General features: G+C 37.3%; 1 protein-coding gene across 1 annotated transcript in view; it reads left to right on the forward strand.

Annotated features, from left to right (window-relative positions):
• Nucleotides 1-2,657: 2,657 nt before the first annotated feature.
• Nucleotides 2,658-26,855, forward strand: part of LOC308266867 (putative maltase-glucoamylase 2) — a gene marked incomplete at both ends in the record, with an annotated part of 68,018 nt that continues 43,820 nt past the window's right edge. Inside the window, 11 exons of the mRNA XM_080701255.1 lie at nt 2,658-2,763; nt 6,622-6,701; nt 12,144-12,270; nt 12,379-12,488; nt 12,818-12,972; nt 13,970-14,141; nt 16,526-16,625; nt 17,811-17,923; nt 19,210-19,335; nt 26,068-26,199; nt 26,288-26,386. Coding sequence (XP_080557381.1) covers nt 2,658-2,763; nt 6,622-6,701; nt 12,144-12,270; nt 12,379-12,488; nt 12,818-12,972; nt 13,970-14,141; nt 16,526-16,625; nt 17,811-17,923; nt 19,210-19,335; nt 26,068-26,199; nt 26,288-26,386 — 1,320 coding nt within the window. The remainder of the gene's footprint in view (nt 2,764-6,621; nt 6,702-12,143; nt 12,271-12,378; nt 12,489-12,817; nt 12,973-13,969; nt 14,142-16,525; nt 16,626-17,810; nt 17,924-19,209; nt 19,336-26,067; nt 26,200-26,287; nt 26,387-26,855) is intronic.

A 26,855-nucleotide genomic window follows, 5' to 3' on the forward strand; every position in this document is an offset into this window, starting at 1 on the left:
TGTCTGCCTGATCAACTTTATTGTAGGGATTTTATGAGAGTATAATAATGTGAATATAATATGATACATGTTTTATGAGAAATGAAGGAAATCTTAAATGTTTAGAGTAGTCTAGGCTAGAAGAAGAGAAACCTGATAGCTTTTTGTTAATAAGAAAGTGTAGTTAATAAACTTCAATTCCCACCCTCAGTTTCTCTGAGAACTGAGAGATCTCCCTTAACTTCTCTTGGTAAATATTAACATGCTTCTTTTCTTAGGTTGTTACATATTAAACACAAAGCTGCCTCAATTACAAAATGAACCATTTTAACATGTATGAAAATATTTGTTAAAACGGTTATGGCATTGGGATTAAGAAGAATAGGGGTTCAGGGCAATATAAAGTGAGCGGAGAAGTAAAATAGAAAAAAACAAACAAGAGAAAACTCTTTGTGAACATTAACTTGTAGATTGTTGCAAAAATCCTGGTGTGATCTAGCAAGAACGTAGGGGAGCAAAGTGGCTGAGCGACAGAGTAGAATTAGTCATGAAGACTTGCTGGCCGTGTGTGTGCCGGGTCACCAGGGAAATGAGCCAAAGGCATCGGGAAAGTCCTCTGCTAGCCACTGGCTGTGAGAGCTGACAGAGAAGAGTCAAAAGGTTTTCAGATCCAGATTTAAAAGAAAGTTTTTTTTTTTTCCTCACGTTACTAGTTATTTGAGGTGCTGCTGATTTGGTAAAGGTTGGGACTGGGGTGTGGGCAAGGATGATTTCTTGTGTAAACATGTTCCTTTTGGTCAAGTCTTTGGGGGTACTCAAGTGAGACATCTAATGGGCCTTGGGATATGCAAATCTAACTCATTGGGCTAGAAATACAGGTTGGATAGTTGTCAGACATATAAAGTCACATGAGTGGTGGAGTTTCTGCAAGGAGAGCAGGGAGTCTAAAAAGGGGGCTTCTATAAAATAGAAGACTCAAAGAAAATTGACAGGATCCCAGACTACATGTAGAAAAGCAAGATTGAATGATATCAGCAGGGTGGGAGTTTTAGCAAGGAGGGAGCAGTTGATAGTGCTAGTTGGTTAAGACAGTGCCCGTTGTATTTGGCAACCAACTAACTGCTGACATAGGCAAGAGCAGTTTTAATGGCCTGCAGGAAACATGGCAGTAATATGTGAGTTAATTGATAAGGAAAGTATGGAATTATCTTTTGAAAGGTTAGCTGTAAAGGAAAAAGAAAGTTAAAATGGGATCTAGAGAGGAACAGAGAGTCAGCCACATTTTAGAGTAACTGGGGATGTATTTATGATGGAAAAGGAAACTTTGGAAAGAGAGGTTGAGAATGAAAAAAAAAAAGAAGGGGTAATTAGTAGAGCTAGACTCTGTGGAGGTTCAGTGGCTGTAAGAGCTAGCTTGGAGAAGACGACAAAAACTCTCCACCTGAAAACAGAGGGGAAAACAATACTTTTACCTTGTGCATAAGTTTTGTAGAAAAACTTGGATTAAGAAGTAAGGAGCCAGGGTGGTGGGTTTACAATTTCAAAAGCGGGACAGTTCTAGGGGATGACCAACGCAGGTGTGGGGATGATGGAAGCATAGTGGGGATGAAAATCACTGAATCTGGGGCCATCACGGAGCTGCAAGGTGCACGTGATGTTAGATTTACCATCACTGGAGCAATCATGTGAGGATACATCCACAGGCCCTTCTCATGAGGAGTCACCAGTCCATCTCTGTCAGTAAGAAAGCCAGGACAAAAATTCAAGTCCTCTGATTCCCAGTTCAGTTTATTCTCCAAGACAGCAAATATTTAAACACTAAGGCCCATGCATAATCTTCAGGCTGTCATTGAACCACTAAACTAATATGAATTTGTGCACTAAGAACACGCCAGGCAGCACTATTCTGTGCAAGGATCAGGATCAGGTTTCTCTTTGTTTCCAGATTCTTAGAAGCATCAGTGACTTCTAAAGAGTTAAACATCTCTGTATTATGCCATAGGGATCGGAAGGAGACTTGGACTTGAATTTTGCTATATCCTCCCCTCGGTGTACCCTCTTTTACCTAGATTGAGTGTGATGATCAGTGTGACACCTGAAAGGAGCCATCTGAGCCACTAATGCCTAAGCCCTCAGCATTTATCTTCACACTTTCGGGCCAGCCTCTCTTACCCTCTCCTAATCCTTTCTTTCTTTCTTTCTTTCTTTCTTTCTTTCTTTCTTTCTTTCTTTCTTTCTTTCTTTCTTTCTTTCTTTCTTTTTTTCTTTATTTATTTTCTGTGTGTGTGCTGATGATGGAACCCAGGGACATTCTTCCACTGAGCCGCATCCCCATCTGTGATACTTTGTCTCAGCCTCCTAAATACTGAGATTACAGGCAGGTACCACCACACCTGGCTCCTCTAATTCTTTATGTCTGATATATTTTTCCTTGTACAATACTCAATTTACTTACAGACAGAAAGGTCAGATACCCAAGATTGTTGGATATATAGGCTAGAGTTATCTAGAGACACCATGTGTGGGGTAGAAAGAAATAGTCAGTGGGTTACTTAAAGAGGAAGGCTGATGATCAAGATTGTCCAAAAGGTAACTTTACATGTTAACCACAATGCCTACCTAGTTGCTCAGTTTGATGGGGTTTCTTTGCTTTGCATTAATCATTTCTGTCTGTCTAGATGGCGAGGAAGCTCAATCTATTGGAAGTCATCCTGTTCATCTTCTTCCTGATTGTATTGGCTGTAGACATACTCTTGCTGATTTTTGTGTTTCAAAAACCTTCAGGTAAGGGCGGTCTCATGGCTGCTTCATTGGAAGAATGGGAAAAGGAAGTGCTCTCTGGATGTCAAAGATTGTTTTATTCCTTCTCCACATTACAGTATTCAAAATTATATCCACCATTAGTTCAAGCCAGTCTCCAAAGAGTTTGCTTTTTTTTTTGCAACTAAACATTGAATACTAATGATTTTCAGGGTCTTCCGGCCCCACTTGATGCAATTTTAACAGGAAGTGAGAACTCAGGCTCACCAGATGACCCTTCAACCCAGAGTCATGAAGTAAGAGAGCCCTCAATGAGAAATACCAGGCAAGGCAAGCATGCCCAGCTCTGTAACATTATAGAAAAGGACTTTAGGTCCCTGGATCCTTGATCTGTGTATACAAATTATCGTTATCCTAGGACCCATGATACTATGTAAATGGCTACAATTTCTTCACAGATAACTTTGAAGCGTTCTTCCATTTTTCTTTTTATTCATATTCTATTCCCATTCTCTCTCTCTTTCTCTCTTATTTTCTGTCTTTCTCTCTGAAGCGTCAAATAGAATATCTTCTCTTCTGTGCATATATTATACTCTGAACAATAAAACAATATTAAAACCTAATTTGAGAGTTTGTTATGCTTGAAAAAGCTAATTATAGATGTAGATTAAACATTCAGTGAAAAGGAATTGGGTAAGGGATGATTGGGTGACGTGTGCATGTATGTCTCCACTATCTTGTACCCCATTAAGATGTATGACTACAATGCACCAATAAAAAATTTAAAAAGAAAAAAAGAAAAAAGAAATTCAGACAGCAGAATTCTACCTGCTCAGGTATTTTCCCCACTCACTCTCCATAGTAAACATTAAAGGCACTTTTTTTTTTTTTTTTGGCGGTACTGGGGTTCTTGGAAGCCCTTCTACCTCCGGGCTACACTCCCAGACCCATTTTTGTATTTTTATTTGGAAACAGGGTCTCTTAAGCCAGCACGGCTGGCTCTGAACCTGTGCGATCCTCCTGTCTCTGCCTCCCAAGTGCGGGGATTACAAGCGTGCACCACCACGCCCGGCAACATTAAGGCACTTTCAAGAAAATAATTGTAAAAAATTTTATATAAAATTTTCAAGATGAGTGGAAAATCATTGATATGAACCATCTTTATATATAGAAGAAGCATATATCAATAGTCAACATTTATTTATTTATTTTTCTTTCCTTTTTTTTTTTTGGTGGTACTGGGGTTCCTGGAAACCCTTCTACCTCCGGGCTACACTCCCTGACCTATTTTTATACTTTATTTTTGGAAACAGGGTCTCTTAAGCCAGTGCAGTTGGCTTCGAACCTGTGCAATCCTCCTGTCTCTGCCTCCCAAGTGCAGGGATTACAAGCGTGCACCACCATGCCGGGCTAGTCGACGTTTATTTCTACTTCTTCCCTATAGAATATTTTTTGGGGGGATTGCAAGTTTCATGAGATTACTATCCAGTGCACTTAAATAAGTAGTTTATTTTACTTAGTATAAAACTAAATCTCCACACATGTATTCATGCCCAAACACACTCCAATTTGTGCAGGGTAATTAAAATTTAAACTGTTTTACACATTAGACTCTGAGATAGTTTTGAAGATGTATTTCCATGAGATGAAAAGCAGATTTTTCCTTTTTTCTGAAATGTGGCAAGTCCATGTAATATGTATTCTAATTCTTGACAGATTTTTAAGTATTCAATAGTATTTTTAACTTTAGGAATGATGTTGTACATCAGATATCTAAAACTGACGGTCTATGACTCAAATGTTATACATTTTTACTTAAATTTTCCATTTCCCTCTCCCTCCAAGGCCTGGAAACTGCCATTCTATTTTTTGTTTCCATGCACTTACATATTTTAGATATTTCATATGCAGTATTTTTCTTTCTACTTATTTAACTTAGCATAATATCCTCAAGTTCATTCATGTTTCATGTTACAAGACTTTATATTATAAATTATTTCACTATATATAGTACATTTTCTTTGTTCATTAATTTGTCAATAGAAATTTAGATTATTTACACATCTTGGCTATTGTGAACAGTGTTGCAAATAACCTGAAAATGCTAATAACTCTTTAAGATCCTGACTCAATTGTTTTGAATATTCAGAAATATGACTATAAGTAGTTTGGTAGTTTTATTTATTTATTTAGTTTTTACGGTACTGGGGATGGAATGCAGGGGCATTCTATCTCTGAGCTACACCCTCAGCCCTACTTTTTATTCTTTATTTTGAAACAGGGTCTCACTGAGTTGCAAAGGACCTCCATTAAGGAGCTAAGACAGTCTGCAAACTGCAATCCTCCTGTCTCAGCCTCCCAAATTATAAGTGTGCACCACCACACCCGGCTTAGTTTTAATTTGCTGAGGGATCTCCATACCGTTTCCATGGTGTTGGCACTAGGCTGAATTCCTCTCAGATGTGTACAAGGGTTTCAGTTTCTTCACATCCTGGCCATCAGTTACAGTTTTTTATTTTGATATCAACCATTCTACCAGGTGTGAATTAATGCCTCAATATGGTTTGGATTTGCATTTTCCTAATTATTAGTGACATTAAACAACTTTTCACAGACCCATTGGCCATTTGCATGTCTTCTTTGGAGAAATATATGCTCATGTCTTAGCTCATTTTTAAGAGTAGACTATTAGTTTTTTGACATTGCATTTTTAAAAATTCATTCCTTTTTTCCTTCCTTCCTTCCTTCCTTCCTTCCTTCCTTCCTTCCTTCCTTCCTTCCTTCCTCCTTCCTCCCTCCCTCCTTCCCTTCCTCCCTCCTTCTCATTCTTCCTTCCTCTTTCTCTTTCTTCCTTTATTTTGTGGTATAGGATATTGAACCCAGGGGCTTCCTACCTCTGAGCTATGCCCCAGCTCTATTTTTATTCTTTAATTTGAAACAGGGTCTCACTAAGTTGCAGAGGGCCTAAGTCGCTGACGCTGTCCTTGAACCTGTGATCTTCCTGTCTCACCCTCCCAAGTACTGGGATTACAAGAGTGCACCACCACACTCAGCTGAATTTCTTAAATAATTTGGAAGTTAACTTCTTATTAAATATATAGCTTACAAATATATTCTTCAATTTTCTGGGTTGCCTCTTCATCTTTTGATTGTTCCATTTGCAGTGCAAAATATTTTTAGTTTAATTCGGTCCCATGTGTCTATTTTTACTTTTGCTGCCTCTGAGCTTGGTAAGACCAGTGTTATGAGAAGGAGCCTAGGAATGATGCCTAATGAGGGTATGATTATTTTCTGGGTGATAAGACTGTTCTAGAATTAGATGGTGGTTTGGGGTTGCACAATTTTGTTAAAATACTGATAATCCATTGAATTGTACGCCTTAAAAGGGTGAATTTATGGTATGAAAATTATATATGTAAAAATCAATCAACCAATCAAACTTGAGGGTGTGTTAATTGTTGTGTTATGTGCCCCACATAACAACAACATGAGTAGAATCTTGTCAGTAGGATGCATAAACTATCCAATACACAAAATTTCATCTGAAGCTGTAAGGCAATAGGTACTATGGGTGTACTAGGTACTTTTCAATGTTTATTTTCCATTTAAAAATCTTTTAATATCTATACATGGATCTATTATTGTGTGTGTGTGTGTGTGTGTGTGTGTGTGTGTGTGTGTGTGTTTGGATTTGTTTTTAAACTGGATTAAACACTTAAACATAACACCTGAAACAAAAAAATTTAGTTTTATGACACTGGTCTTACTAAGATCATACATTGTTTGATCTTATTGTGTGCAATGTCTTAGTTTTGTCATCTTTCTTTCTGGATCTGTGAGTATACTATGTATTTTCAACTTTGTCCTTTAATTTCTAAGCAGATTCTTCATTTAGTCCGGAGTGTCCAGAGATCTCTCAATCTGAAAGGATTGACTGCGCACCTGACCAGGTGGTGACAGAGGTCAGAGACATGGGGTCCCTGCTAGGGTAACTGGGTTTTATTTTAAAAAGATGAGTATGTTACATGGGGAGAGGGTGGTGGTGAAGTGGCTTATGGGTTTGTGATGTTTTTGAAACTCTTTTTTGCTTTAGTGAAAGAAAACAGTAGTAATAAGGAAGTAAGGGCAGCAGGATAGAGATAGTCCTGGATACAATTTTTTTCTTAGATGTATAATTTTTTCTTTTCCAAAGGCAATTGTTTATTGATCATACTATATATATATATATATATATATATATATATATATATATGTGCACTATAGTCTCACAATATAATGTGGATCATGTTGACAATGGCATACATACACAAGGTACTTGGTGTCCCTCTCCTCCTCTCCATTTCCCTCCCTCCACAGGTTAACAATGTTACATTCACATGTAGTCACATGTAGCATTTTCATTTATGAACCTCAACATTCTAACTCCCCTAGCCTTCCTTCCTGGCTTTGCTGAGGTTTCTCCTCCATTATCTGGAGTCCCTCTGGTATCCCAAATACTCAGTAGCTTGAGCATATTAGAGAAAATATGTCCCTTCTATTTCTGTGCTTGGCTAATTAACATAATGCTCTCCAGGTCTTTTCATCTTCTTATGAATGATATAATGTTCTTTATTGCTGAGAAGAATTCCATTGTATTGTATTTCCCATAATTTTGTAATCTGTTCATTGTTGTTGGATACATGGGTTGGTTATTTGGCTACTGCAAATTGTGCTGCTATGAATATGGGTATGCATATGTTACTATAGTTCTCTGATTTCAACCCCTTTGGAAATATATCCAGGAGTGGTATAGCCTGATTGTATGGTGGATTCATTTCTAGTTTTTTTTTTTCATGGTACTGGGGTTCCTGGAAACCCTTTTACCTCTGGGCTACACTCTCAGATCTATTTTATACTTTTTATTTGGAAACAGGGTCTCTTAAGCCAGTGCGGCTGGCTTCAAACCTGCATTATCCTTCTGTCTCTGCCTCCCAAGCAGGGTGTTTACAAGCGTGCACCACCATGCCTGGCTCATTCCTAGTTTTTTAAGGAATCTCCACACTGATCTCCATAGCAGCTGAACTAGTTTGCATTCCCATCAACAGTGTAGAAAAGTTCCTATTTCCCCACATCCTTGCCAACATTTGTTATTTGACTTCTTTATGCTTGCCACTCTGATTTGGGTTAGATGGAATCTCAGTGTAGGTTTGATTTGCATCTCCCTGATGGCTAATGATGTTGAACATTTTTTCATGTATCTATTGGCCATTTGTATCTCTTCTATTGTGAAGTGTCTATTCCATTTAGTTACTCATTTCTTGATTGGGTTATTATTTTGCTAGTGTAAAGTCTTTTGAGATCTTTGTATATTCTGAATATTAGCTCTCTATCAAAGGGGTAGCTGGTAAAGATCTCCCATTCTGTAGGCTTTATCTGTAGGTTCTTGACATATAAACTTTAAAAATGTATGGATTTTGTTTTACTCTATTAGAGGTTGGCTCTAATATTATAGTGTTACCTGCAAGTAATGGTGAAGGCTTTTCCCCAAAATTTCATTTTCCCCCTTATCCATATCACTAAGGTTCTCTTTCTAAAATTTAAAAGTGGTTAGATATAGTTTATTCAAAAGGAAAAATGTACATTATTTACAGGGAAATGGATGGAACTGAAGGACATTATGCTAAGTGAGATTAGTCAGTCACAAAAAATAAGAAATCAGATGCTTTCCATAATATGAGGAAGCTAGGGAGAAAATGAGTCATAGGAGGAACTCTAGACAAAAGAGATACTAGAGATGAGCAAATAAGGTGAGCTAACTGATGGGATGGGAGGACAGAAAAGGGAAATTCTCTAATGCATATGATGTACTTTAACAAACATATCAATGTCAATCACTAAGCCAAACATGAGAAGGAGGGAGGGGAGGGAATGGGTTGGGAATTGGGTAAAGGCTAATTGGGTGATGTGTGCATGTATGCCTCCACCATCTTGTACCTCATTAAGATGTATGACTACAATGAACCAATAAAAAATTAAAAAATTAAACAGGCAATATGTAACCATTGTCAGTTTAAGAAAATGAAACTTTCTGGAGGGTGAGATAAAAACATTCATAAACATATCAAAGCCAATCACTAAGATAACTATGAAAGGGAGAGAGAGGGAGGGAAGGGGTAGGAATTGGGAAAGTGCTAAATGAGTGATGTGTGCGTGTATGCCTTACCATTTTGTACTCCATTAAGATGTATGACTACAAGGCACCAATTAAAATAAAATATGGGTTTGCTGATTTTAGAAGAACGTGGCTATGTGCCATTTACAGAATCTAAGGACCTATTAGAGAATCTATTGAAGAAATACTTGCATCAAATAGAAGTTGGAGCCGGGTGTGGTGGCGCACGCTTGTAATCCCCGTGCTTGGGAGGTGGAGACAGGCAGATCGCGCAGGTTCGAAACCAGCCATGTACGCTGGCTGAAGAGACCCTGTTTCCAAATAAAAAAGTGTAAAAATAGGTCTGGGAGTGTAGCCCGGAGGGGTTTCCAGGAAGTCCAGTACCACCAAAAAACAAACAACAAACAAAAAACAAACAAAAAACAAATAGAAGTTGGACGATAAAATTGCCAATTTTCAAATCTTAAATTGTATTAGCTAATAAGACCTGGTTGAAAAATCATATATGATCTATTTTAAGGTAATTGGAGAATAATCTTAAGGAAGATATAATGTTAAAAAAATAGCCAAGCGTGGTGGCGCACACTTGTAATCCCCGCGCTTGGGAGGCAGAGACAGGAGGATGGCGCAGGTTCGAAGCCAGCCGTGTGCGCTGGCTTAGGAGACCCTGTTTCCAAATATAAAATGTAAAAAGAGGTCTGGGAGTGTAGCCCGGAGGTAGAAGGGCTTCCAGGAACCCCAGTACGACCAAAATAAATAAATAAATAAATAAATAAATAAATAAAATAATAAAGACAAGGAAACTTGCTGTGAGTCAACATAAAAGTTTATGTTGAATTTATGGAAAATGAAAGAATCAATATTGCTTCTTTTTCTCTTATATATAAATGGAAGAGCTGTGGAGTTTGAAAGATCAGATAGTAATTGTCTCCAAGGTTTGCCCTTTGTTGTCTAAGACTGAAAGAAGGTTGCCAGAACAGATTGCACACAAATACATTGCGTTTATCTGAAAGTTTATTGCTTCTGATAAGGGTTCATAGACTTTGAAACAATTTATGGCAATGGAACTAACCTCTTGGACTTTGCAGACATAAGTTCAGAGATGGCAGAAATGTGCAATATATGCCTTGGACTTAGAGAAATCAGTTACCCAGAGGCCGTCCAGAACCTTCAAATTCTTTTTCCATTGGTTTCTCTCAGATTTTTTTTTCTTTTAACAATTTTTTATTGAACATAAATAGTATACATTTAAACTATATTTGGTGCCCTCTACCCCCCTCCCCCATTTTCCCTTTCCCCCTCCCACCAATGGTTGTCCAGGTTAACCATGTCTTATTCATAATTTTACACATGTTCAGGTGTAGACCCTCATTAATCAAGATCAGCCTTCCTCCTCTCCTATCTTACCATCCAAACTTAGCTAGTATTTCCCTTCCAATATCTGGAGTCCCACTGGTATCCTTTGTGTTTCCTAGTTTGGGCATATTAGAGGAAACATATGTATCTTCTCCTTCTGTGCTTGGCTGATCTCACTTAACATAATATTCTCCAGGGCTTTCCATCTTCTTGCAAATGATATAATTTTGTTCTTCTTTATGGCTGAATAGAATTCCATTGTGTGTATTTCCCACAGTTTTGCTATCCACTCATCTGTTGATGGTGATCTGGGTTGGTTCCATATTTTGACTATTACAAATTGTGCTGCTATGAACATAGGTATGCATATGTTGCTGATTTCTCTGAATTCAACCCCTTTGGAAAGATACCCAGGAGTGGTATAGCTGGATCATATGGTGGATCTACTCCCACTTTTCTTAGGAATCTCCACACAGATCTCCATAGTAGTTGAACTAGTTTGCATTCCCACCAACAGTGTAAAAGAGTTCCTCTTTCCCCACATCCTCGCCAGCATTTGTTGTTGTTTGATTTCTTTATGCTTGCCACTCTGACTGGGGTTAGATGGAATCTCAGTGTAGTTTTGATTTGCATCTCCCTGATGGCCAGTGATGAAGAACATCTTTTCATGTATCTATTGGCCCTTTGTGTCTCTTCTTTTGTGAAGTGTCTATTTAGTTCATTTGCCCATTTCTTGATTTTTTTTTTGTTATCTGAAAAGAATTAGGCAAGAATGTCCACTAGATCTATGTAGAATTAATACCTACTTTGAAAGAGCATGTAGTTATAATGTGATTATGTTTTATAATAGGTATTAAATGGCGATTTAAGTGATATTCATATAGTAGCTTTTCAGAATAATTACATCAGATGTTGGCATTTAAAACATTGGTCAATAGTATAACTCTTTCTTTTCTTTCTTTTCTTTTCTTTCTCCTCCTCCTCCTCCTCCTCCTCCTCCTCCTCCTCCTCCTCCTCCTCCTCCTCCTCCTCCTCCTTCTTCTTCTTCTTCTTCTTCTTCTTCTTCTTCTTCTTCTTCTTCTTCTTCTTCTTCTCCTTCTTTTGGTGGTACTGTGGTTCCTGGAAACCCATCTACCTCTGGGCTACACTCCCAGACCTATTTTGTACTTTTTAATTTAGAAACAGGGTCTCTTAAGCCAGCACAGCTGGCTTATAGTCATTATTTTTATAACATATTCTACACAAAATATATTCCTTTGAAAATAAAATATCAGTCATTATAATTATTTACAGTATACAATGAGAAAGTCCTCATTCATGTCTTCTATTTCCAAATTCTCTCCCCTGAAGTAAGTTGATAGCCTCATGCACGATTCTCTTGATCTTTCTCTGTGCTTATTGCCCTTTTCCAATATTCTTGACACAATAAACTTGTGAGTTTCATGTATATCATGCATCACTGCTTTCTATACATGGAACACTACTATGCTGTTCACCTAATTCCTCCTGGTGCCTTAATGAACAGATTCTCCTTTTTTCCTACCAGCCTGGATCCAAACACTGGTGCCTGTATCCCCTCAGCTTCTTAGTACACTCTGTTGGAGCACTCAACTTATGAGACTCCCATTGCTATTTTAATTGTCTTAATTTACTACTAAACTGTACATTTGCTGAAGGTAGTATGTCTTATTATCTGTGTTATTGGTTTCTTGTCTGGTAGACAGTAAATGCATAGTCAGTAGCTAGATAACTGTATCAATAAATGAAGGAATAAAAGAAGAAATGTAATTATGACTTATTTTAATTTTTTCTTGGAATTAAATGTGTTATGAACACATAGACATACAATGCTGTCTTTCCTTCATTGTATAATTCCAAATCTGTGCCCTTGTTACAGGATATCTGCAGAGGGCAGCGTAGGTGCTGTTGGAATCCCAATGTAGATGATGCAAATGTCCCCAAGTGCTTCTTCCCTGGAAACTGGGGCTATGAAATCAGCAATGTCCAAGCAAATACGAACACAGGTAGTATTGCATTGATTTTGTTACATGGAACAATTTTCTGTTGTCCATACAAGGTAACTACAAAATAGATGCTCAATGTCTCTCTCTTGCTCTCCTCCCCCTACCCAGGGTTAACTGTCCAGTTGAGAAGGTTGCCATCTCCATCTCTGTTTGGAAATGATATCACCAATGCCCTCCTCACAGCTGAATATCAGACACCTAATCGTTTTCATTTCAAGGTTGGTTTGGGAGTTACCACTGAATACATCTCTGGAGAAAGCAGGGCCCCGCCTTGGGTTCACGTAATCCTCCACTGTGCACTGCATGGATGCAGAGGCAGAAGGCACCTTTCTACCCCTATCCTGAAACCTCTGGATGGGATGGGGAGGCTGATTTTTATTTGACAGGGCATACATGATGAGATGATTTCTTCTCATAAATCAGGAACTTTAGATATGAAGAGTTATAAGTTGTTCTCATGAGGAGGGGCTACTTGAGAGACATCTTTGGGTCTTTTGCAAACAGGTGGTATTCCTTGGAGCTGATCCTTCTGTTTTTCTTCTGACAGATCACTGATTTCAGTGCGATCCGCTATGAAGTCCCCCAAGAAAATATCCAGCTGGTTAATGGGACTACTAATGCTGCCAATGCAAACTACCATGTAGAAATCACTGGAAATCCCTTTAGCATCAAAGTAATAAGGACAAGCAACAAAAAAGTCTTGTGAGCTTTTCAACATTTTTTTTTTTTTTTGTGGTACTGGGGGTAGAAACCAGGGGCATCTACCTTTGCACATCTTTGAATATAGGGTCCCAATGTCAATCATTCTGATATACTCTGGGTGCTTAGCAAAATAAGTATGACTTGGAAATATGTTTGAGTTCAGAAAAATGTAATAATTTACTGTAACTAATCAACAATGGCAATTAGTCATGATTGTAGAACAAATACTGAAATGCAATGTACTAGTGTCCTGAGTTTATATAATGTATAATAGTATATAATACATAATTATATCTAATATATTACATGTGTCATGTACTATACTATTTAGTATTATATTTGTTATACTTTTAGTATATTACATATGTGATATGTAAATATATATATGTATGGCTCACATATGTCATGAGGTAGGAAATTTTACTGTTTTGAGCTATTACTCATTCAGAAATTCAGACTCCACTGTTTATAATTGCCAAGTATTTTTCATTTGAATCTTACCATGGTGCAAATAGCAACAGTTAGAGCATACATCACAATTTATACTGGAGAAAGTGCAGGTACTAATGTTAAGTTAAAAATCCTGGCAAAGGAAAAATCACCAGTCAGCTGGGTGATATAAGGCCATGTACCCCACCATCAGTTTCCTTTTCCATATAAAGAGGATTAAAATACCCACTTCGGCCAGAGGTAATGTGGTAATACTGACAAAGCATCTGGCGTAGTGCCTGGCATGCAGTAGTTGCACAGGAAATGTACACGTGTGTTTCTTCTCTTTCTCCAGTCATCCAGCCTGAGCTCCGCGTGTTCCGTTACTAATGCTATGTTCCCCTAGATTCAAACAACCAGGAATACTCTAGAAAGGCCTTGGAAGGTAGCATGGAAGTTGATAACCCCTAAAGCAATGGGTATCTGAGCCTATGTGGAGGAGAGAGAACAGCTTTCTGGCACAGAGGAGAGAGTACTTCAGCGATTCTCCTCTTCCTCCATGGCCCAGGTTGGACACAAGCATCGGGCCTCTCCAGTTTGCCCAGCAGTTCCTGCAGCTGTCTTTCCGACTGCCCAGTGCCAATGTGTATGGGCTGGGGGAACATGTGCACCAGCAGTATCGCCACAACATGGCCTGGAAGACCTGGCCCATCTTCACCCGGGATGCTACCCCCACCAAGGTGAGGTCCTCTTCTTCCTGCTCGTCACCAACAGACAGGACTGTTCTCCTTCCCTCCTTTCTTCCCTCCCCCAAAATACTGTGTGAAGACACATTTATATCTTACTTTGATCAATTTAGATGTACTTGTGTTCAGGAATACCTATTGAGGTTTATAAGCTCACATTCAGAAGTAAAGCGATTAAAAGCTTACTTTTAGTGGCAAATATAAGCTAATGATTGTATGAGAACCTGACATGTTTTACATTTGCTACTGTCTGGCTTTAATAAGTTATCTAGAGGAGAACTTCAGCATGGGGTGTTCTTAATAGAACCTTGCAGATGAAAAATGACTCTTTTAACAGCTTCATTTTTTTTTTTTTTTTGTGGTACTGGGGTTCTTGGAAGCCCTTCTACTGCCAGGCTACACTCCCAGACCTATTTTATATTTTTAAATTTGGAAACAGGGTCTCTTAAGCCAGCGAGGCTGGCTCCGAACCAGCGTGATCCTCCTGTCTCCGTCTCCCAAGCGCAGGAATTACAAGCGTGAGCCACCACTCCCGGCTTAACAGCTTCTTTATTGCCAGTTGAGGTATGTCTTGCAGACAGTGTTGTGTCACCTGGCCGGCTGTTAGAAATCAGTTAGAATCTCAAGGTATAAAGACCCTGAGATCCACTGAATCCCATGAATCCGATGTTAACAAGATCCCCAGGGGAATCCTGTACACATTCAAGTTGGAGAAGAGCTGTTCTAGACCAGTGCCTTTGAATTTATCTGGAGTTAAGTTGTCCTTTATTTTTGGTGTGGTAACAGCATGAGAAACACTTTTGTTGATACAATTAAACTACATTATTGGGAAAATGAAATAAAAATACCCAGAGATATAAGCTACAAGCTCAAATTTAAAAACTGAGCAGGCAAAAAATGACTCTTAAATTGCCTCCAAAGGTTTCCTAAAGCCTCACTCTTGCTTTTTTCCCCTCCTTCTGCTGACTGACAGCAAAGGGTGTGGGAAGGTGTCAGCCCATGAGCAATGCTCTGAGTGGCACTGGTGGACCGAGCAGGTCTTGAGGTCTCCTTTGTGTTGGTGGTGGGTTTCAGGTCAGAGCAAGAGCTGCAGGCGAAAGTGTGGTACAGGGGTGGGGGGTGGGGTCTGAGATTTCACAAGTCATATTCTGCAAGAGATTAACAAAGTAGTGAATTAAATTGTACCCATCTGCCATCATCTGATGTAGTGGAAGGAGCATACTTACTAAACTAAAAGGAAAATATGCAAATGCTTGGTCAAGGATACTGACAGATCCCCTTAGCATCATACCAGGCTTGATTTTCTCCAGCTGTTCTTAAATTTTATAGTTACTTTTAAATGCATGCCTGCCCACCCGCCTGCCTGCCTGCCTTCTTTCCTTCCTTCCTTCCTTCCTTCCCCCCTCTTTCTTTTATCCTTCTTATCCTCCCTTCCTCTCTTTCCCTTCCTTTCTCATCTCTTTTTTTTACAAATTTAATCTATATTTTATTCAAGTGTCTATGCCATGAATTTCCCTGGATATCATTAAAATCTGGCCTCTGCAGTCCCAATGATCTTCCGCCTTTTGTATAATGTGCTTACTTTCTTCTTCTTTCCTAAAATTTACCTTTATTCGCTCTATTGCCCTATTATAACATTGTATCACTGTCACACAGAACAACTAAAACTTCCTGATTATTATTCATTTTTATAGCTTTTAGCAGTTATACACATACACACTACCTATATGTCAGGGCTCATCACCACCTTCTTTGTGACTGGTTCAGTATCTCCTGGTATTTTAAAACCTTGTTAATACCAAAGTATTATGTATTAATTTTAGAAAGACTAGAAAATACTTTTGGTCATTAAGACAGGATTCATAATTACTCATAATACAATAACCTCTTCCCAAAATTTTGTATATGTCATTTCATATATATTCTAATTAAAAATAACTTCATTGAGATATAAATAATATGAAATAAAAGTCACCTTTTAAAGTACAATTCAATGATTTTGACATATCTAATCTAAATCTCTAATCTACTTTCTGTCTACAGATTTCATTTTTTCCAGATATTTCACCAAACAAAATCATGCAATATGTGATTCTTTATGTCTGTTTATTTAGCATATTTTAGATGTATCGTTTTGTAACATGTGTCAGTATTTTTTATCATTGCTGGATAGCATTCTCATTCTATGTACAAATATACCATATTTTGTTTCTCCATCGGTTAGTTGGTGCTATCATCTCAATGCATTTTTGGTTCAATACTATGCTACATCAAGTGTTGACATGTAAAGTACATGTAAAGCATGGCTTCCGATTTATTTTAGGTAGAATAAATAATTTTAACACATAATGCTATTCATTTTTTTTTCTTATTGACAGGGCATGATCAATCTATATGGAGCTCACACATTCTTCCTGTGCCTTGAAGACACCAGTGGTTCATCTTTTGGAGTTTTTCTATTGAACAGCAATGCCATGGGTAGGAAGCATCTTTTTCTCTTCTGTAGGTAGGAGTAGGTTTTAGGATGCTGCTTTTATTTAAAAATTGCCTTTTAAAAATTTTTTATTGGTGCATTATATTCATATATCATATTGGGGTAAAAAACTTGTGTGTACATACATGTACACATCACTGATTTAACCCCTACCCAATTCCCACCCCATTCCCTCCCCATCTCTCCTTCCCTTGCTTGGCTTAGTGGTTTAACACACAATGTACTTAAAAATTGCCTTTTATGGTGAGAGGCATATTGAACTTACAGTATTTCTATTGAAACTAAAATCTGTATGTTAACTTGTTTATAAATCCAGCTTATATGTAAAACCATTTTTATTGAAAAATACTCCAAGGATCTCCTTTGATGGAAAGTTTTCTTTAATATTTTGCACATAAGATCCACTGAGAGACATATTCCAAGGATACCTATGAATTCCAACACCTACCACATTGCCTATCTGTGGGCAACAGGTCGCATCTTGTGGGCTCTTCTCATAGGTTTCCCTTGAATTACCCCCTACTCTTCTTCCTCTGGTTTTTGGTTAATGACACACTAATTTTTATTTAATATTAAATATTATTATAAAACACATAATGTACGTAAACAAATATATCAAAGTTAATGACTAAATCAAGCATGGGATTGAGGGAAGGGGAGGGTGTGGGATGGGGATCAGATAAAGGCTAATTGGACAATGTGTACGTGGATATCCTCACAAGTCTTGTATTCCATTGTGATGTTTGACTACAATGCACCAATAAAAATATATTTAAAATGTTAAATATTATTATATATAAATATTATAAATAAAATAGTAAGTATTTTGTTTAATTTTGAATTTCAATTACAGACAAACTTATTTAGTATGGATTTTAAAAGCTTTTTATTTAAGTAAAACCACTCTCAAGACCCAGAAGTTAGTGTTTTTATGTAACTAGATTAAAATAGAATTTGTTCTGCACTCTCTTAAAAAACACAAAATTTATTATTTTCTTGGTGACTTAACACACTGATAAACTTTGACGGTTTTCTAAGGAAATGAGCATTTGATTTTTATCCCTTTGAGAATGAGAAAGATTGCTTTAGATGGCGTAACTGTTCATACTCCAGAGAAAAGTCTACTTTCGACAAGAGGATGCTAATCACTCTTGTTTTAATTCTTTCAGAGGTCGTTCTTCAGCCTGCTCCTGCTATCACTTACCGTACAATTGGGGGTATTCTTGACTTTTATGTGTTCCTGGGAAACACTCCAGAGCAGGTGGTTCAGGAATACCTGGAGGTATGGGTTTGCATTTAGAGAACCATTTGTTTTTTGATGTTGTGTCTTACATTTATTTAAATCAACAAGAGAAAAACAAAAGTTAGTAGACAGGGTGGACTATAAATGTAGGGGTCATGAGTCTTTGGCTTTCCTTGCTTGTTTATTTTGATGACATTTATTGGATGCCATCTTCCTGCTAAGGAGGCACTGTGCAAGGCTTGAGAAATGCAAAAACAAGTCAGATTCCATTTTTCTTTTGAGGTGTTCATCATCCATCCAGGCATGACAGATAATTCCAAAGACCTAAGGTCACAAATCAGCAAAGTTCACTTATGCAACAAAAAAATTAGGAGAAACAAAATTATGTGGAATGAACTTTACTAGCTATTTATATTTGAATCATACTATAGGCTGGAGAAGTAACTTTTAATAGGTAAAGTTTTTTGCACTCTAAGTTTTAGTGTAAAGTATTTTCTGCTTTATAGATTGAAATGCGCAGGCACAGAAAAGTGAAGAAATTCATTCAGGATGATTCATAAAAGCACATGAAAGTATGGTTCTTGCTGCCATTGAATTTATAATGAAATAAGAGAATAGATACATTCTGAAATAGTCATAATAGAAATCACTTATACTGTCAACGATTTTCAAATAAATCATATGGGAATTCATAGGTGTGGGAGAAAGCACCATCATATTAGAGGGCAGAGACCTTCAGGGAACAGGTGGGACAGGTTTCTGTTTGAAGTCTTTTCAAAGTGTTGTCTCCAGCAACTTGGACAACTTAAAATTTTAAGTATGTTTCAGTATTTCTTTATTCGTCCCATTCATCATCCATGAATCCTTATTATTTTGCCCATGACACATTCCAAGATCTGAAATTACATTAGACACATTTGCCTTCCTTTTAAGTACAGTGAGGGCATAAACTATGCTTGCTTAGAGCCATATGTCCTCTGTGCCCACCTCAGACCTTATCACATCATAGAAACTGAGAAAAGACTTATCCAGGGAATGGTCATGACTGCTTTTTACCCAAGAGGATAGCATTACTCAACCATTTTCTGAAAATACTATTATTTCCTGATGTTGCCATTTGGGAATGTGTTTAGGTAGTTCCTAAAGAAAGATGTGAGTTGTGTGATTTAGCAGATTACTTTAGCATATTAAATTACTCTTGTTTCTGACATTTTCAGATCTGAGGACTTTATAAAAAGTGAGATGGAGTTAATGCTTCCAGTGTTGAACTTGGTGCTACAAAGTATATATTATAAAGTTTGAGCACTTCCTTACTTCTATTCCAGCTCGTTGGACGACCTTTTTTGCCTTCCTACTGGAGCCTTGGTTTCCACCTTAGTCGTAGGGATTATGGTGGCATCAATGGCTTGAAAGAGGTTGTAACCCGAACTCGCGAAGCTGGGATTCCATATGTAAGTTGAAACTTCTCTTATTAGGCATTAGGCACTATTCCTTATCTTCCTTTTTTTGTATTGAGTTCAATTTATTAGAAAAAATTATAGACAAAATGATAGAAATTCAGCCGGGCGTGGTGGTGCACACTTGTAATCCCCGTGCTTGGGAGGCTGAGACAGGAGGATCGCACGGGTTCAAAGCCAGCCTCAGCTACTTAGTGAGGCTTTTTGCAACTTAGTGAGACCGTTTCCAAATAAAATATAAAATAGGTCTGGGAGTATAGCCCAGAGATAGAAAGCCTCTGGGTTCCACCCCCAGTGCCCCCCCCCCAAAAAAAAACCCGATAGAAATTCTAGGCAGAAATACTATCAGAAATTTGTATGTTGAATTAACTTTCTGATTATGCAAAGTGCAGAATTTATGGAGTCAGATGGAGACAGGTAGGGATTTGGATTTTAGCCTTGCCTCTTCATAGACCCATGCAGTATTGGGTTAATTAATATTTCTGAATTTTAGTTTCCATCTTCTTATATACTTTATTTTTATGTTTATTTTTTATTGGTGCACTGTATTCATACATCATAATGGGATAAAAAAAACTTGTGTAGACATATGTGCACACATCGCCCAGTCAGCCCCCACCCGAACCCCACCCCATTCTCTCTCCATCCCTCCCTCCCATGCTTGGCTTAGTGGTTGACATCTAATATTATAGCAATTTATCCAAAATTAACAATGATAATCTCACATAACAGATTCATTTGTCTGATATCAAACTTTTGATCACTTAGAGATAACATTTCAATATTTCTTTTTGCTTTCCTTCTTACCAGAGGATTTTTTCTTTTTTTTTTTTAAGGTGAAATTATCATACATTTTTTCCAGAAAAAAAATCCATCCTAACTTGAAATATGAACTCTAAATACCCAAAACAATCTTGAAAAAGAACAAAGCTAGAAGCTGTACATTTTCTGATTTCAAACCTTATAAAGCTACATTAATTGAAACAGTGTAGTACTGCTATAAAGGCAGATATATAAACCAGTGGCAATATGGCGCTGCTGCCACGCCCTCGGCCAAGAGGCTGGCGCTGCTGGCAATATGGAGCCGCTGCCATGCCCTCAGCTGTGAGGCTGGCGTATTTCTTTTCTGGTTTTGAGCTCTGTTCTGAGTCCCTAGAAGGCGTGGTGAGCTTGACCACTGGTAGTTTTAGAGGTTCTTTGCGCTGAAAGAACTGCTAAATTACACCCGGATGATCTGCAGCTGCTCACTTCAGCTCCTTGTTTACCTTTCCTCTCTGGATCCTGGTGCTGTGAGGGAAGATGAGGATGGCGTGGCCCCACTGCTGAATTGCAGGCTTGATTTCTGGTCTCTGGTTGTTCTTCTAGTCTTTTTTTTCTCTGTTCCTTGTGTTTACATTTTTAATTTCTCTGCTGATGGCATTTTCTGGCTATGAAAAGCGCTGATTTTGTGGCAATAGAGATCAAGCTTTAGCAGGGCTCATAAATGCTTCTTTTCTCAGTCACCATCTTCCCGGAAGTCCCAGACCTATTATTTTTATATTTTTATATTTTATTTGGAAACAGGGTCTCACTAAGTTGCTGAGAGCCTCACAAAGTAGCTGAGGCTGGCTTCGAACCTGTGCAATCCTCCTGTCTCAGCCTCCCATGCACGGGGATTACAAGTGTGAGCCACCCTTATATACTTTTATTGGTGCATTGTAGTCTCACATTATAATGCACGTAGCGATGGTGACATACTTGCACACAGTACCTGGTGGGCTTTCTCCATGTTCCCTCCCCCGCTTCACCCTTCTCCATACAAGATATTGAGATTGGCATTGGTCTTCTCATATATGCACATATTGTTCATAGAAATGATTCCATCATTGATCCTCCATCTCCCCTGCCCCTTTCCCTAGACCTTTTCCTCCCTCCACTGAGGTATCACCTCCATTATCTGGAGTCTCTCTAGTGTCCTGATTATTCCCTGACTTCTGCATTGAGAGAACACATATGGCCCTTCACTTTCTTAGAATGACTAATCTTTCATTAGAATGGCTAATCTCACTTAAAATAATAGTGTCCAAGTTCATCCATTTTTCTGCAAATGACAAAATTTTGTTCTTTTTTATTGCTGAGTAGAATTTCTTTGTGTGGACATCTCATAATCTTATAATCCATTCATCTATTGAGTGATGCCTAGGTTGTTTCATATTTTGGCTATTGTGAATTATGCTACTATAAACATAGATATACCATGTTTAATATGCATATGATACTATAATATTATTATTTTATTTCCTTTGGAAAGATACCCAGGAGTTGTATAGCTGGATCATATGGTGACTCCATTACCAATTTCATGAAGAATTGCCACACTAATCTCTATAGCAGCTGTAACTAGTCTGCAATCCCACCAACAGTGTAGAATAGTTCCTATTTCTTCAAATCCTTTCCAGAAGTTACTGTGTTTTTTTTTTTTGACTTTTTGATTATTGCCATTTTGATAGAGTTTAGATGGAATCTTAGTGTAGTTTTGATTTACATCTCCCTGATTGGTAATTATATTGAACATTTTTTCATGTATTTATTAGCCATTTGTATTTCTTCTTTAGTGAAGTGTCTAGTTCAATTGCACATTTATTGATTGATTTGTTTTTTAATGTTAAGTCTTTTAAGCAGTTTGTATATTCTAGATATTAGTCATCTATCGGAGAAATAGTTGGCAAAGGTCTCTCATTTGAAAGTTCTAATTTTAGACTCTTGATAGTTCTCATATATGAGTAGAAACATTTTAGTTTAATGTCATATCATTTATTACTTATTTTAATTTCCTCAACTTATTTGAGGAAGTTTCTACCTGTAAATCTGTGTTGAAATGTTGGACCCAGGCCCTCCTCTAGTAACTTCAGTCTCTGTCTAATTTCTAGGTCTTTCATCCATCTTAAATTGTCCCTTGTGCAGGGTGAGAGGGAGGGATTTAATTTCATTTTTCTACAAATATATAATAGTTGTCCCAACACAATTTGTTGAAAAGGTTATCTTTTTTTCTAACGTATGTGTTTGGAACCTTTGTCAAAAATCAATTGGTGATAAATGTGTGGAATTATTTCTTTTTTTAATATGTGAAACTTAAACTTTATTGATAACAGTGTTAGTTCTCTGTACTTTTATTATTGAAAACATCTATTAGAGACTTGGACCAATGGTTGAGATCAACAGATAAAAAGCATTTCATGGTATTCTAAATGGATGCTTGACAATATTTTGATTAGCTACATATTGTAATTACTTAAAATTTTAAAAATTTATGTTTATGTGGACCATATTGAAAATGGCATACATTCATATGATGCTTGGTGCCCTCCCTTCCACTTTCCCTCCCCTCCTCTCAACAATGAGTGTCCAGGTTAACCATGCTATATTTATATTTTTACACAAATTTGGATGTAGCTCCTTCATTAATCAACCTCAGCCTTCTTAATCTCCTATCCTTCCATTCTAGCTTTGGTGAGGTTTTGCCTCCATTGTCTGGAGTCCCTCTGGTATCCCTAATACTCCCTAGTTTGAGCATATTATAAAAACACAAGTCCCTTCTCTTTCTGTGCTTGGTTGATCTCAGTTAACATAATGTTCTCCAGATCTTCCCATCTTTTGGCTATTATAAATTGTGCTGCATGAAACTATATCTGTATCTTCTATTTGTAGCATTGGTCTACGTGTCTGTGTCTGTTTTTTAACCACTACCATGCTGCTTTATTATTATAGCTCTATAGTATAATTTGAAGTCAGGAATGTGATGCCTCTTGCATGGTTTTTATTGCTGAGAATTGTTTTGGCTATTTTGGGTCTTTTGTTTCTCCATATTAAACTTATGAGTAAATTTTCTAGATCTGTGAAGAGTGACATTTTGATAGGATTTCACTCACTCTGTAGATCACTTTTGGTAGAATGGCCATTTTTATAATATTTATTCTGCCTATGCAAAAGCATTGGAAATTTTTCCTTCTGCTAAGAGCTTCCTCAATTTTTTTCTTTAGCGTTTAATAATTTTCACTGTAAAGGTTTTTTTATCTCATTGATTATATTTATTCTTAAGTATTTTACTGTTTTTGAGGTTATTTTGAGTGAAATTGTTTTTTGAATTTCTTTTTCAGTGGATTTGTAGTTGGCATATAGAAAAGCTACTGATATTTTAGATTGATTTTATGTCCAGCTACTTTGCTGAATTTGTTAATAAGCTCTAGAAGCTTTAGTTGAGATTTTTGGTATTATAAATATAGGATCATGTCATCTGCAAATAGAAATAATTTTAGTTCTTCTTTTCTGAATTATTTTAATAACTTTCTTGCCTTATTGCTCTGGTGCAATAAAGGAAGACAATGAATTTTGGTTGCTTCAAGATTCAGAACTCAACCAGTAGGAAGACTGCTTCTTGGCAAGAGAAGAAAAGTAATCAGAACTCACATAAGAGAGATAGTCCAAACATGGTGGAATTATATTATGTCTTTATGAAATAAGAATGTATGATTCACTGTGGTAGACTGATGGATGTGTCTTAAATGCATAATCTAAGCTGAGAGGAGGAACTCCTCACAGCTGGTTACTGCTTTATGAAAGACGGCAATACCTGAAGTGTCATGGCCAGCCAGATACAATAATTAAAATGACTTAAAGTAAATGAGTTCCTCTTAATGTACACTACTTCTAGATCTGGACAACTCTAATGTCAAGCTCTGTCACTGCAAAGTATTTAATTTTCTTTTTCTTTTTTTGGTGGTACTTGGGGTGGAACCCAGAGGCTTTCTACCTCCGGGCTATACTCCCAGACCCATTTTATATTTTTATTTGGAAACAGGGTCTCATTAAGTTGCTGAGAGCCTCACTAAGTAGCTGAGGCTGGCTTCGAACCTGCACGATCCTCCTGTCTCAGCCTCCCAAGAACGGGGGTTACAAGCATGCGCCACCACGCCCGACCTTAATTTTCTTTTTTTAAGTTTTCAAAACTTATTTTATTCATGTATAATAATTATACATCACAACAGGGTTCAATAAGATGAAAAATTTCATGTTCACAGCTCTTGGTGTATTTCTATCCACATCCCACCTGCTCCCCTTCCTCCCCCCCCTACACATATTAGTGCAATTGGTAGTAATATCTTTTTAAAATTTTTTTATTGGTGCATTGTGTTCAAACATCTTGATGGCATGCAAGATGGTGGAGACATACATGCACACACCACCCAATTAGCCCTTACCCAGTTTCCATCTTATTATCCACCTATAAATTAAAATATAATATTTAAGTATATAATATTTATTAAGCTGTGACAGGAGATGCATGACATGTGGTTAGAAAAGTTATAAAAAAAAGTACTTATTTTGGACTAGCTCTGGGGAACTGTAGCTCAAGAATTTATGTGCTAATGTCTGAAGGAAGCTTGTATAGGTGGAAATAATTAGCCTGATCCAGGATTCTTCAGTCCCCTTTCAGAGTAGCAAGGAGGGCTACCATCATTCTTCCTCTGATAAATTATATGTTCACTATGTTGTATTGGTATTTAGGGGAAATTGATTATACTGACTTTTACTTTTTCTATATAAGCTATCTGAAAGCCATGAGTTCTGGAAGGAATCAGACCAAATTTTGCCATATAAACATGTAAAATAAACAAAGGGCTTTACCATTCATAGTTAGTCTTCATTTATTCCTATACTCTAAAGGGATACAGTGTTTTAACAACTTTTCCATGGTTATAAACTTATTTAGTTGACAGAATCTGAATGGAAGTATAGTTGTTTTGCTTCCAGCTGTGATGTTGGTTTAGATCTAGCCTCTTGCTCATGATGGGAAGGGTATTTTTGAGGTATTGCCAGTTCAGAAACAAGTAAGTTTTTCTTATGTGGCTGGGAGCTTCACTCTATGTGGCTGCAGGGAACATCTGGGTCCCAAATGACCATCTGGTATGAGAACAAATGATGCCACAGTGGGTAACAGGCCACTAAGGAGAACCTCCTAATGCATCATCCCATGAGAAAGGCTTTCATAGGTCTTCAAGGTAGGTAGCAGACTGAAGACAAAAGAGCATCATGGACCAAATTGTCTATTATCAAAGCTCTCCACCTACCCAATCACAGGATCTTGAAAAATATCACTTAACCTCCTAGCATTTCCATCTTTTGATGAAGAATAATACCTGCTCTGCCTAAGTTGCTATGCAACACTAGAAAGAATGCATGCATATGAATTTGGTTAGTTAAATCTCTATCTCTTTGTTATTTATATTCGCTAATCATTACTCCAGAAGTTTTACAAGGTGAAAAGGAAATTTTCTTTTCTAATGCTGTATTCTGTGGTTGAAATCTAAGGTAGTGAATAGTTATAACATTACTGACACGTTCATGCAAATAAACAGTTTGAGAACACCTGCTACATGTTAAGCATCCAGACAGCTCAAGTCACAGAGATGAACAAGATGCAGTTTCTGTTGTCAAGTTTCTCGATACCTTCTGACATGCTTCTGTCAATATGAGGAGAGAGTACCACAACCTAAGGACAGCTGCACCTTTCAAATAGGGCTTATTTACTTCAAAGAAGTAGCCCAGCCATGGAAGTTCTAGAATTATTAAAAAAAAAAAAAAAAAAAAAACATGGCTTCTGCTTTAATGGTCAGGAATCAGAGCTGGAATACTTTCTATCAGCCCAGTGGTATATCAAGATTCTAATTGGCCAGAGCTACTTTTCAGGATGTCCAGTACTCTGACATAGACTACATGGATGGAGGGAAGGATTTCACTATTGATGAACAAGCTTATCCTGATCTATCAGATTTTGTCAAGGAGTTACATGACAATGGCCAGAAATACATCATTATTACGGTATGTTCCAAACCCTCTTGCCCCTTCTTTTCCTTTCAAACTGCAGAAGAAACTTAGAAAAGTAATTCTATCCTATTTTTAAAATTAGAATTCTGGCATCCTCCAGGACCCTAACTACATGACCTATAATAATGGAAGATATAAGAGAGTATGGATCTTGGAGAACAATGGATTTGCTCTTGGGGAGGTAATTTCTCAATAAAGTCAGGGAAAATTACATTTGTTTGTGGGCATTTGTACCTTGGGTATGAAGATGGACAAAGGCAACCTAAAATATTGTTATTCATTTTATGGCTTTAGAGGTTTTTCTCATTACTATTTTTAAAACTGACTGATGTACAACTGAAATTCTACATATCTATATATATAATTATTTCAACTGTTGTACTCTACATTTTTGTTATCCTCCTCTCTTCCCTTATTTACTATATTGGATTCTCTGTTCTTTTAATTAATGTTACTCTCATTTTTGAATTTCTCTCTAACTTCCACATATAAGAGATAATATACATCTATTTATTTTTGGAGACTGGAAAATGTTGCTCAAAATAATTTTCTTGAGTTCTATTCATTTCCCTGCAAAGGACATAATTTTATTCTTTTATATGACTGAGTGAAATTCCACTGTGTAAATATACCATAGTTTTGTGATCTAT

Source organism: Muscardinus avellanarius (genome assembly GCF_963383645.1).
Source record: "Muscardinus avellanarius genome assembly, chromosome: 9".
NCBI lineage: Eukaryota > Metazoa > Chordata > Mammalia > Rodentia > Gliridae > Muscardinus > Muscardinus avellanarius.